This window comes from Vigna angularis, chromosome 6 (genome assembly GCF_016808095.1).
Source record: "Vigna angularis cultivar LongXiaoDou No.4 chromosome 6, ASM1680809v1, whole genome shotgun sequence".
Lineage (NCBI taxonomy): Eukaryota > Viridiplantae > Streptophyta > Magnoliopsida > Fabales > Fabaceae > Vigna > Vigna angularis.
Genome location: NC_068975.1, coordinates 14,649,602 through 14,662,424, shown reverse-complemented (window position 1 = coordinate 14,662,424; position 12,823 = coordinate 14,649,602). Strand labels below are relative to the sequence as shown.

Sequence of the window (12,823 nt, the reverse complement as noted above, 5' to 3'; positions counted from 1 at the left end):
TTTGACTCTTTAGTAAACAATACCCTAAACATTCCTTTTCCAGTTTATAAATGTAGAGTAGAAGCCTAGTTTTTGAATAATGTGATATAGGAAACAATGACCTTAAAGTCCAATTTCCCATCTTACAAACTTCCTTTCCCTAACAAACAGTGACCTTACAAACTTCACCACTACCCTCTAATATCAAGATAATATCTTTAGATATTTACTGTCTTTCTACACTCCTCCATAAGAGGATGTTTACTGAGTGTCAGCTTGTTACAAGAAAATAATTCACTGCCCTGCAAGTTCAATGTTTAAAAACATAAAAATCAAAATTGACTGAAAACAATGGTTGGAGAAACAACTCTGGGATTTGGGACAAAGTTGAGGCCTTTGCATTTGGAATAAAGTTGGGACTTGTGAGTTTAGAAAATAGTTGGGGTCATTGCAGGAATTAGTAGGACCAATGCTTTTGGCAATAGTTGGAGCTAGTGCATCTAGCAACTAGTTGGGGACAGTGAATTTAGGGAAAAACCAGGACCAATGCATTATGGAAAAAGTTGGGGCCAGGGCATTTAGGTTACCCATCAGGCTTATTGCATCTGGGGAAAATCTGGGGTCAATTCATATGAGAAAACACCTGGATCAGTGTATCTAGGTAAAAGTAGAGTTCCACATAAATGCTCTTCACCTACATAGAATCTGTTGGATGATTAACAAAATTTGATCAAGGTTCTGTTCTTCTTATCTGTCTACATATGGAAATAATTGAACATATTTTCTCTGTACATAGTGACTCTTCAATAGTTTCTTCACATACTCCAACTTTTCTTATAAGGAGGAGATAAACTCAGTCATGACAGCTCGGAACCTTGTAGGTGTCAGCTACAATTTCTAATAACCTAATCCATTAAGTCGAAGTTCTTTGAGCACGCACACTCCAATAAAATCAATTCTATTCCTGTGAAGGAATCACCTCTTATACTGAGTTCTTCTTGGTCTGGCCTCCTTTTTACAAGCATAATTTATGCTTGTTTTCCTCTTAGCATTTCCTAATTTGACAGTTTATATTTTAATAACAAAATATCCATGGTGTCATTGGCATTTTTTGGCTTTGTCTGGTAATGACATATGGTCACATGATTCTGCCAGTCTTGTTCCATTTCAAATATTGAAATTTTTTTTCACCTCTTCCTAATCCTCCTCCTCATTTTGTTGAGGCTCAATCAAAGTATGCCCCTTCTCAACTCCAACTCCAAAACTTCCATCTTCTCTTCTTGCCTTGCTAGGTGATTTGTAACATGTCCATCTCCTCACTCCACTAACACTATTATTCTTTCATGATCTTTTTCCACACCATTGACACCAAAGTTCTCCTTTCTTCATTATTTGTATCAACCCATGTACCCCAACTCACTCAAACCTCACTTCCACTCCTCTCATACTTAAAACTCGTTCTTTTCTCTTCAAACAATGGAAGAGAATACTCAATACTCTCTTACCCGCACTCTTGGTCAAAGAGTATAGATAAGTGCCAAATGAACAATGTATACTTAATGCAAGAGGCTAAAAACAAGATATCCACAATATACATGGTTTTAAAGTGTATCCATGACACTTTTTGATACACAAACAACATCCCAAAGTATCCAACCATGTGTACTCTTTATAACAACATCACTTTTCATAAAGCATGAACATCTATACCCCATGTAATATGCCAAACCTTGTAAACTAACATGACTAAGTACTTACCTAACATTACCTTCCAAGGAGCAGTGATGGAAATTCAATTACTTGATTGTTTAGTGTTGAACTTTCAATTAATTTAGCCTTGTATTAAGTAATGGCTAATTTGTCGTTAATTGATATGTATACAGAACATGGATCAAGTTCCACCAAATCGTTCATGGATGTACGATAGGTGTTATAGAGGAAGAGGTGCGTTGAAAGAGTCATTTGTATTGGGTGTTGAAGAGTTTATAATTAAAGCTTGTGAACAAGACCGTTATCAAAGAGATGGGGGGCTTCGATGTCCATGTTCAAAGTGCGATTGTACAAAGATTTTGAACGAAAGAGTTGTGAAGGTTCACCTGTATAAAAACGGTTTCAAGCCTAATTATTTCATTTGGGAGGATCACGGGGAAACCATGCAAGAAGCTGATTTAGATAATGATGTCACTTTCAGGGGTGTGGAGACAGAAGGTGAACCAAATGAACAAGTTATCACGATGGAAGACATGGTCCATGATGCTCTCATACAAAGACAACCCTTCCAAGCATCAAATTCTTCTAACATAGAAGAGGCTCCAAATGAAGAAACTCAAAGGTTTTATAACCTTTTGTTGGAGGCAAATACGCCTTTGTATGAAGGAGCATCAAACTCCAAATTATCAATGTGTGTGAGGCTTTTAGCTTGCAAGTCGAATTGGAATATTCCTAACCAATGCATAGATTTTTTTTGCAAAAATGCTTTTGGATGTAACACCACACAAATGTGGTTTACCGAAAACTTACTACGATGCAAAAAAGATAGTGTCGAAGCTGGGATTACAGTCGCAGAGGATTGATTGTTGTGTGGATGGTTGCATGCTATTCTATGATAATGAATATGGTAAGATGGATGGAGCTTTAGTTGAATGCAAATTTTGTGGGAAGCCAAGGTATCAACAACACAAGACAGGAGCAAGTTCAAAAAAAAAAGTTCCCGTTAAATCCATGTTCTATTTGCCAATAATTCCAAGACTTCAAAGAATGTATGCCTCAAAAGAAACTGCAACAGAAATGACATGGCACCATCACAACAAGTCGTCAAATGGTGTTTTGCGTCATCCATGTGATGGAGAGGCGTGGAGGCACTTTGATAGAGTACATCGTGATTTTTCCATTGAGCCACGCAATGTTCGACTTGGTTTATGCTCCGATGGTTTTAATCCATATGTGCAGGCATCATCTATACCATATTCGTGTTGGCCAGTAATTGTCACGCCGTACAACCTGCCTCCAGAAATGTGCATGTCTAAACCCTACATGTTTTTGACTTGTCTCATTCCAGGGCCATTCAATCCAAAAGTACGCATTGATGTATACCTAGAGCCCTTGATAGATGACTTGAAAAAGTTGTGGAGTGGTGTCATAACATACGATATTTCAAGGCGACAAAATTTTATCATGAGGGCAATGCTAATGTGGACAATTAATGATTTTCCTGCTTATGGTATGCTGTCTGGATGGAGCACCCATGGTAAATTGGCTTGTCCACATTGCATGGAGCATTCAAAGGCTTTTAGATTATATAATGGGCGAAAAAATTCATGGTTTGACTCCCATCGGAGGTTTTTACCAAATGACCATGCCTTTAGGAGAAATAAGAATGCTTTCAAAAAGGGGGAAGTGGACATGGAAGACGCGCCACCATATTTGACGGGAACAGAAGTTTGGAATAGAGTTAATGGTTATCCTAAAGTAACTGAAAATGGTGCACCAAGAATAGATGGATACGGTGAGTGGCATAATTGGACGAAAAAAAACATCTTTTGGGATCTACCATATTGGAAGGATAATTTGTTAAGGCATAATCTTGATTTCATGCATATTGAGAAGAATTTTTTTGACAACATTTTTAATACTGTGATGAATGTCAGTGGAAAGTCAAAAGACAATGAAAAGGCCCGAATGGATTTAGGCTTGTATTGTAAACGAAAGGACTTGGAGCTCAAAACTCATACAAATGGAAAGATGTACAAGCCAAAAGCTAATTATACACTTTCAGTAGACCAATCAAAACAGGTCTGTCAGTGGTTGAAAGATCTTAGGATGCCTGACGGATATTCTTCTAACTTGTCAAGGTGTGTTGATGTGAATAGGGGAAAGGTCATTGGGATGAAAAGTCATGACTGCCATGTGTTTATGGAATGCTTACTTCCTATAGCGTTTAGTTCTTTACCGACTCATGTTCTCAATCCCATTACAGAAGTAAGTCATTTCTTTAGAGATTTATGTTGTACAACATTGAATGAGGTCGACCTTCGGAAGATGGAAGAAAACATTCCAATCATTATTTGCAAGATGGAGAGAATATTCCCCCCCTCATTCTTTGATTGTATGGAACATCTCCCTGTACATCTTCCATATGAGGCAAGACTTGGTGGACCGGTCCAATATAGGTGGATGTACCCATTTGAAAGGTGACAATATCTCATTCAATTGTTGAATTTAGATGCAACACATATTGAAACTAACATACCACTTTCTGAAATTGTAGGTTCATGGGATATGCTAAACGTTCAGTTAAGAATAAAGCTAGGGTTGAAGGATCAATAGTGGCATCATATTTGCACAAAGAAACAACTCATTTTTGTTCACACTACTTCAAGAACTTTATGTTAACACCACAAAGCATGAGAAATGAAGTAGACACTGAAGTTGAAAGGACAACATTATCAGTGTTTGACGAAGGTGGTCGTCATTCCGGTAGGGAATCAACTCATTGGCTAAGTGACGAAGAATTGAGATCAGCTCATGTTCATCTCTTGATCAATTGCAATGAAGTTCAACCTTATCTTCAGTAAGGCTCCAAATAAATTGCATTTGTCTATGGATTTTGTTTTTAAGTATCAAATTGATATTGACTGAATATTCTCATACCTATGGACAGCTCATTCTTACATACCTATCAACTTTCAGAGTCAAACAGTTCGACACATATACATGCAAATTTCCCATTGTGGTTCAGGGATCAAGTACAACTTATCAAATTCTTCGACATAAATTTGTTATTCACATATTGATTCATTTTTAATTATATTGAATAGGTTCATATATTTTTGTAGGTTCATAACGATCCTTTAAGTGTCAGAAACCAACATCTTAGAGATTTATCACTTGGTCCTTTAAGATGTGTGAAGGAATGGCATACCTACTTTGTCAATGGATATAAATTTCATACCCATGCATGGAGCCAGGGCAAGAAGACTATAAATAGTGGGGTTCATGTTAAAGGCCTTACAGAAGGGGGTGAAGATGATTTCTATGGTGTCATTAAGCACATATATGAGCTCGAGTATAATACCTCAACCATTGAAAAGAAGGTTGTATTATTTTATTGTGATTGGTTTGATCCATCAAGAATAGGGACAAGAGTGGATTCAAAGTATGGCACTGTGGATATTCGAATGGATAAAAGATATATCTTGTTTGATCCTTTTATAATTGCACATAATGTAGAACAAGTGTATTATGTACCATATCCTGCATCGCGCACCGACAAACGGGGTTGGTGTGTTGCAATAAAGACCAAACCTAGAGGTCGTATAGACTCTAATGAGGTAGATGCCATTGAGCCATACCAAGTGGAGGAAATGTCACATGTTAATGACATCATTCAAGTTGAAGAAGTTATCCGATTGCAAGATATAGAAGCCGGTCTTGAAGAAGTGGACCCCAACAATGTACCATCAGTTGAACGCTATATGGATGAAGAAACAAGTGAATCAGAAGAAGAATGCAGTGAAGAGGGACAAAGTGAAGATGAGGATGAAGATTCATTTCACAGTTCTAGCAGTGAATAGAGTTACGATGTGTTGGTGTACCCATGGGTGATCATAAACCCATACTTGTAGAGGGGAGAAAGAAGAAGTGATGAATTCATTTATGTAATTTCAATTTCCGTGTTATTTTGATTAGGGGTGGGCAAAGCACACTGTACATTGTATTGTAAAAGTTTATAGTTAACTATAAACTAGTTTAGGAAAGCTGTAATGTACTTAAAAACAGCTCAAAGTAACTGATCTGAACTATTTTTTAATTTAGTACAATTCAGTTAACTGTTTTATTCATGAAAATCTAATCTCTTTACTAGTTTAAACATCGCATGATTTTTACAAATAAATCTTTTATATTTTAATCTTCAACAATATAAAATATTGGATTATTCACCTCCTGCTCGACTAATGGGTTATGGTATCAGCATAATACTAGTGTATGATTCCCACACACCACAAGTTTCACCACTCCAATAGAAAACTGGTATCAATTTTCAACCAAATACCCATTCCCCAGAACCAATTCTAGACAATTCATTATTTTTTATCTTCTTCTTAACCCAATCAGTCTCTGCCAAAATTACCAACACATTAGATTCTACATATGATGTATGTCCTTCAACCATACGACATCCCAGTTGGATTTCTTCGCAAAGGCTTGATTAGACTACTAATTAATCTTCAACAATATACATCTATATAAATCTTCTAATCCACTTAAATTTTATCAAGAACAGTATATACGTATTCAAGAACATAAATACTTGGAATGAATGTAATATATAAAACAACCTTTTCAAAATGCTACATGTCTGTGCGTGGATCTTCTCCTAGTTACTAGGGTACATAGGTGGGGATGGATTCAGCTTTTAGGACCTTTAATCAATTGGTTATGGCTGTTTCCTAGTGTCCGTTAGTTTTTCAATAAATGAAGATTGCGAAAAGACATATTCCCTCTGCTCTCAAGTTTCCATATCAGTAAACAGGAAGAGACTGTGAAGCAGCTATAGGAATACAGCATGCTAATGTCTCACAGCATGCTAATGTAATTAAGCAAGTGTGATGTTATTTGTAGTTTTTCAGCAGAGAATACTCTTTATACAGATAAGTTTCTGGGACAACAAGTTTCTGTCATTTTTTAGTCTGATCTGTTGAATCAGTGGGAAGGGAAATGTGTGAGGTATGCAAGGTGATCATTTGGGATGGAGTTTTGATTGTGTAGATTTGTTGGTTGAATAATCAGAAAAATATCAAGCTGATGTGGTACAAATGGATGAGATGATTGGACACATGGAAGAGAACCGTCTCTTTGAGATGTAAAGGCTGTTAGGGAAGAGAACCACGGTGGAAGATGTGAGTTGCAATCATAAGTAAATATCCTTTAAGCCAGGACTCGAATTTGAATATCCAAGGTGTGGAGAAGTACTGTATGGCTATTAAGATAGTGGAACTGCCGTCCTTTACTGAGAAGAGCCTGTGGGATGGATGACTAGGGTAGAAACATACTTTGGAGCAGTGCAAAATACTTTAGAAGTGCAGATCAAATTGATTATGAAGGGATTAACTATTAGTTGCTTAAATATTTTGAGAGAAACAGATGTTGTCACTTGGTGGAAATTAAGGATTCTAATTGCTATGTTTGGAGGAAGAAGGTTTGAGAACCCATATATGAGGAATTAACAACCTTGAGATAATTAGAACCCATATATGCCACTTACCACCCCAATAGAAACCAACAAATCCCATAGCAGAAGCACCTTTCCTCTTCAAGGCTTCAATAATAGGTTTTGCAATTTCAATACATTTTCCCTGCACATTTAATTTGTAATATCATAATAACACAAAATGTTCTTTTCTTACTTTTCCTTTCCATTCAATTGTAAAAATAAATTGACCCCACAATTTGATTTTTGTTCAAGAATATGGCATCAGATGGTTGTGACCCTCCTATTCCACCTTCAGCAAAATCAGATAAGGAGAAGGGCAAGAAGAAATCTTATATGGTCAACTTGTTAAACCGTTTCAATAACGTAAATGCTTCAAGTAGTCAGCCATCTACACCTACCTCTACCTCCACTGCTAGATTTGTTCCACCACCATTACAAGTTCCTGGTTTGACACCTACTCCATCACCAATTCCACCTTCGTTGGAAGTTCGTCCTTTCACACCTAGTTCACAACAATTTGCTGCTGATCAATGGAGATCACCCTCCCCCCATGTTGGTTCTAACCCAACAACTCCCACAAATATGCCATCACCATCTCCTATAGGGGATAACCCTCCACGTTCAAGTTCAACAGCCAATGACTTTGAAGATGTTTCCAACAATCGTCCAATCATTAAACCTATTGGAGGAGGGTAAGAAAACATCAATTTAATGTTCCAAGCATATACTGTATTATTCTAATATTTGACTTTTATTTTGGTATAGCTTTTATCCAACAAAAACAGCATCCAAAGCAATCACAGCCACCATCAAGGCACAGTTTGATGAGCCATGAGTGACATGGGGACAAATACCTCAGACACGAAGAGATGTTTTCTTTGAGCGTTTTAAGGTACACTTGTGTTCATTTACATTATGTACTACAGTTAATTTTAAATGTTAAGGTCCTCAATTATCTTATCCAATATTCATCTTTTTTGTCAACAGAGAAAGGTTTCATGGAGGTCTAACCATGAAGAAAAGGTGAAAAAAAATTTCCACACAAAAGCATCTCATAGATTATCTGAGATGTTTAAAAAAGCTCGAACAGAAGGAAAAAAACCTGATTGGATGGGGGATATTGTTTGGAATGGTCTTTTGGAGAAGTGGAACATGCCACTTTATAGACAAAAATGTGAAACGGCCAAAAAGAACAGGACATCTGACAAGGGTGGTTGTTTGCACACTGGGGGATCCATTAGCGTGCATGAGCATGCAATTCGTCTGGTACATATAAATTTATTTTTACATTTCTATACGGATAAACTTTAAAAATATTTGATGTTAACAACTTACATCTTCTTTGCTTGCAGTCACAGGAGCTTGGTCGGTCAGTGCATGTTGATGAAATATTTCAGCAGACACATATTCGAGCATCAACAGGAGAATTTGTCGATGAAAGGTCTAGGCGGACACATGTTAGTTTCTACTAACTTATTCTTTATTAGGTTATATAATTCTTAGGTCTATCTATTTAACGATAATCATGTATTCATTTAACAGGAAGAGTTTGAAGCCAGATTTTCTCAAATAAGATCTGAGACAACATCCGTTGGGGCTTCAACATGTGCTCCCCTAGACCCTGCAGATGAGGAAAGATTGAGGAACCAATGTTGGTTGGATGTTGCTGATGGAAGGTACAAGGGACGCGTATACGGCATTGGAAATGTCAGTGCTCAAGATGACTGTGTCGATAGTTACATACAACAGACACAGGCATCTTCTTCTCAGCAACCGATTGTAGAGGACATTCTTAACCTCCACACACGAGTATCAACCCATGATGACCAACTTCGACAGATGAACTCTCAATTGCAAGGCTTTATTGGTGTCATGATGCAGTATCTTCCACCTCCTGCAGCCGCAATTGCACAACAATTTCTTCAATCCCAGAATCAGCCACAAGCTAATGTTCAACCACAACAACCACAACAACCACAACAACCACAACAACCACAACAACCACAACAACCACAACAACCACAGCAACCAACAGATCAACCACAAGATGATACTGTTTATGGAGATTACTAGTTATGTTTTTAGAAGTAGGACATGTGTATGACTCACACTTATTCCCTCAATGACTTTTTTCATGTTATTTGAACTTATTATGATTAACAATTATGTAAACTTTCTTGTTATGATTAATGTGAAATGCATGTTTGTAGGTTTTAAAGACTTAATTTATTTATCAAATTTGTGAATGGATATAATATCCAGGTCTTGTGAATTGTCTGTGTGGTATGGGCAGGTCTTGTAAATTGTCTCTTTTTGGATGTTGGATGACCAGGTCTGCTATTCAAGTCAAGCTGTATGTAATTTATATACGGATATTCCGTATATAAATTATATACGGATAATCCGTATATAAGTTATATACGGATATTCCGTATATAAGTTATATACGGATATTCCGTATATAAGTTATATACGGATATTCCGTATATAAGTTATATACGGATAATCCGTATATAATTTATATACGGATATTCCGTATATAAGTTACATACGGATTATCCGTATGTAATCTTATCTACGCCCTTTTTATATACGGATTTTTGACCGTATATAATCCGTATATAACACCACTTTTTATACGGATTTTCGATGTTATATACGGATTTCGGCCGTATATAAATGCGATTTTTCTTGTAGTGAAATACCTTAAGGGGACAACATCCTTTGGTTTCTGGTATCCATCAGGAGCTGAGCCTAGTCTTGTAGGATTTTCTGATGCTGATTATGGAGGTTGTAAGATAGATATGAAAAGCACTAGTGGAACCTGCCACTTTTTAGGTAGTTCCTTAGTCTCTTGGCACTCTAAGAAACAAGCCTCTGTAGCCTTATCAACCACTGAAGCTGAATACATTGCTGCGGGTAGTTGTTGTGCACAAATCTTATGGATGAAACAACAATTAGAAGACTATGATATTCATTTAGATCATATTCCGTTTAAGTGTGATAACACAAGTGATATAAAACTTACCAAAAATCCTATCATGCATTCTAGAACCAAGCATATAGAAATTAGGCATCACTTCATTAGAGACCATGTCCAAAAAGGTGATTGTGAAATGGAATTCATAGATTCTAAGCATCAATTAGCAGACATTTTCACCAAAGCATTGCCTAAGGATAGATTTTTTGAGCTTAGAAGAGATCTAGGCATATTAGAAATATTAAAATAGGCATTCTTGGACTAAATATTGCATTTTTCGTTGACTAACGTGTTTAATCTGCGTGTAAATCGATTAAAAGTGTTATCCATACATTTACGAATCGATTAATCGATTAATCCAAGTATTAATCGATTACGTAATCGATTAAACTCCAATTTAATCGATTAAATGCGCTCCAGACTATTTCTTTTCGAAAAATATTGCAGATTTCATTGAACTAGTCGTTGCCAACGGCTATTAACGGGCAAAATCCCAAAATCTAGACGTTGGGGAGCATTCTTGAGCCTATTTTAACCCCACTTGGTCCCCACTTTCCATACTTGAACCAATCTTGAGCTTATCCCTCTTGCCTTCTCCTTTCTTTCACCAAATTCTTTGCTTTCTATCCATCTCCATGGCTGAACCTTCAAGAAGAAGGAGAAGAAGGACCAGTGAAGTTTCGGAGAGTATTGTTCGCCGAAGAGATGCTACCATAGAAGGGTGGCTTTCCGATGAGCAAGATCAACAGTCTTTCTCACAATTTTGGAAGGAAAGGAAGCTCATCAAACAGAAATTCATTGATCTCGCTTGGTACACATCCTACAACTTCTCCTTTCCCAATCTCATCGTTGAACAAGGAGTTCAACACATAATGGAACTCCGTGGAAGGTACTATCCGGATCTTGTTCGCATCTTCTATTTTAATTTAAAGGTTCGTGATGGGTTCTTCCAAACAAGGGTACATTTCGACGAATGTAGCAAAAGTCCCTGTTTTAGAAAATTCTCAACTTGTTCCAAATGACTTTGCTCAATTCAACAAGATAATGGTGTACCAGTCATTTCTCCGCAATCCTCGACAACACAATGCTCGTCTCTTCCTTACTGGTGGACTCAAGATGGAAGAACGCCTTTTGCACTACCTTATTGTGTGGCTTTTGTGCCTTAGAGGGTCAAATCATGCCCAATGCTCTAAGACTGATCTCATCATTATGTATGGAATACTTCAGAGCATTCCAATGAATTGGCCTCACCTGATACAGACAATAATGTTCAAGGCCAAAAGGTTAGATGTTGCACCTCTTCCATATCCTCTTCTTGTTTCCCAAATTTGTGAGTACAAAGGGGTAGATGTCACAAATGAACATTATGAGACTGTTCTTCTGGGTCATAAGGTTGGAGATAACTCCCTGAGGCAAATGGGTTTTATCAAACAAGGACTCTCCTACATCCACCCTGAGGATGCCCTTGGTGGGCAAGAAAATGAAGACGAAGCTACGGATATTCCCATGCCTGACCCCACACACGCTGTCGGCCCATCTCAAGTGCATGAGGAATATAGTCTAGAGAGTCTCTCTAGACAAATGACTGAGATGGCTCGCCTCCAAAATGAGATGATGAACATTCAAAACACTCGCCACGAAGAAATATGTACTCATCTCAGGAATCTAGACACTAGGATTTCAGGATTAGAGCGGCACTTTAATAGTGACGCAAGTGATGAGTTCTAGATCCTCTTTGTTTGTTTTGTTGTTTATCTTTCTGATTGTATGCATCTTCTTTTTAAAATTCAATAACAAGTTGTTCTTCATTTCTTTTTCTATGCATCCTTTGTTTTTATTAAGGGGGAGCCAATTTTTTTCTTATGATCAAAAAAGGGGAGAAGATAGTTTAAACTCTTTATTTCGTTATTTTTCTATTAATCTCTCCTTTCGTGAGTTGTGGTTGTTTCAGATTATTAAAAAGCTTTAAACTCAGAAGAATTTTTGATCATCATCAAAAAGGGGGAGAATGTTAGCAAAAATCAAAGATGAAGTTTTGATGATGAACAGATTTGCACAAGTCAAGATCCATAAAGACAGATTGAAGATCTTTGTATTTTATAAAGCTTTTATAATAATCAAAGTTGATGTAATAGTGCTCAAATAAGTATTAGGGTTGATTCCTGTAATTTATATTTGATTTATTTACTGTTGAGAATCATCCACAAGCTGTTTTAATCGATTAAACCCAGTTTTAATCGATTAAAATGAGGCTGGCACTGAAAACCCAATTGCCACTGTAATAATCGATTAAAGCTAATAATAATCGATTAGTTAATCGATTATTCTTGAGAATAATCGATTAACACTAGCCGTTGTGGGTTTCAGATTTGAAAAACTAGTCGTTGTACTCTCTTTAATCGATTAATACTTGTGATAATCGATTATATGCGTTAGATGGCCCGTTTTCGAAGAATGGAAGAGTATTATGCTGAGTCTATAAAATGGCTCACTCTCTATCTCAAAAACAACTCTTCCCTTTGTGCTAAAGATCTCTGAACTCTTTGAGAACTCTGTTGAAGCTAAGGAAACTCTTGTCTGCAAAGTCCTGAAGTGCTACTACAGTGATAGAGGAATAGCTTGTTCATCCTTGGTGTATCCGAGGAAGTGCC

General features: G+C 36.9%; 2 protein-coding genes across 2 annotated transcripts; both read left to right on the top strand.

Moving 5' to 3' along the window:
* Window positions 1-2,601: 2,601 nt before the first annotated feature.
* On the top strand, window positions 2,602-5,552 carry LOC128197513 (uncharacterized). The gene is made up of 3 exons (XM_052879566.1): window positions 2,602-4,169; window positions 4,247-4,505; window positions 4,815-5,552. The coding sequence occupies exons 1-3, from the start codon at window positions 2,602-2,604 to the stop codon at window positions 5,550-5,552; spliced, it is 2,565 nt and encodes an 854-aa protein (XP_052735526.1).
* Window positions 5,553-7,447: 1,895 nt separating this feature from the next.
* LOC128197512 (proline-rich receptor-like protein kinase PERK2) lies at window positions 7,448-8,027 on the top strand. The gene is made up of 2 exons (XM_052879565.1): window positions 7,448-7,884; window positions 7,958-8,027. Exons 1-2 carry the CDS (start codon window positions 7,448-7,450, stop codon window positions 8,025-8,027), a joined length of 507 nt encoding a protein of 168 aa, XP_052735525.1.
* Window positions 8,028-12,823: the final 4,796 nt, after the last annotated feature.

Coding starts and splice junctions, on each gene's coding strand:
- LOC128197513 (XM_052879566.1), top strand. CDS start 2,602: ATGGATGGAGCTTTAGTTGAATGCAAATTTTGTGGGAAGCCAAGGTAT. Junction 4,170..4,246: donor TGGATGTACCCATTTGAAAG/GTGACAATATCT, acceptor CTGAAATTGTAG/GTTCATGGGATATGCTAAAC. Junction 4,506..4,814: donor AAGAATTGAGATCAGCTCAT/GTTCATCTCTTG, acceptor ATATTTTTGTAG/GTTCATAACGATCCTTTAAG.
- LOC128197512 (XM_052879565.1), top strand. CDS start 7,448: ATGGCATCAGATGGTTGTGACCCTCCTATTCCACCTTCAGCAAAATCA. Junction 7,885..7,957: donor ATTAAACCTATTGGAGGAGG/GTAAGAAAACAT, acceptor ATTTTGGTATAG/CTTTTATCCAACAAAAACAG.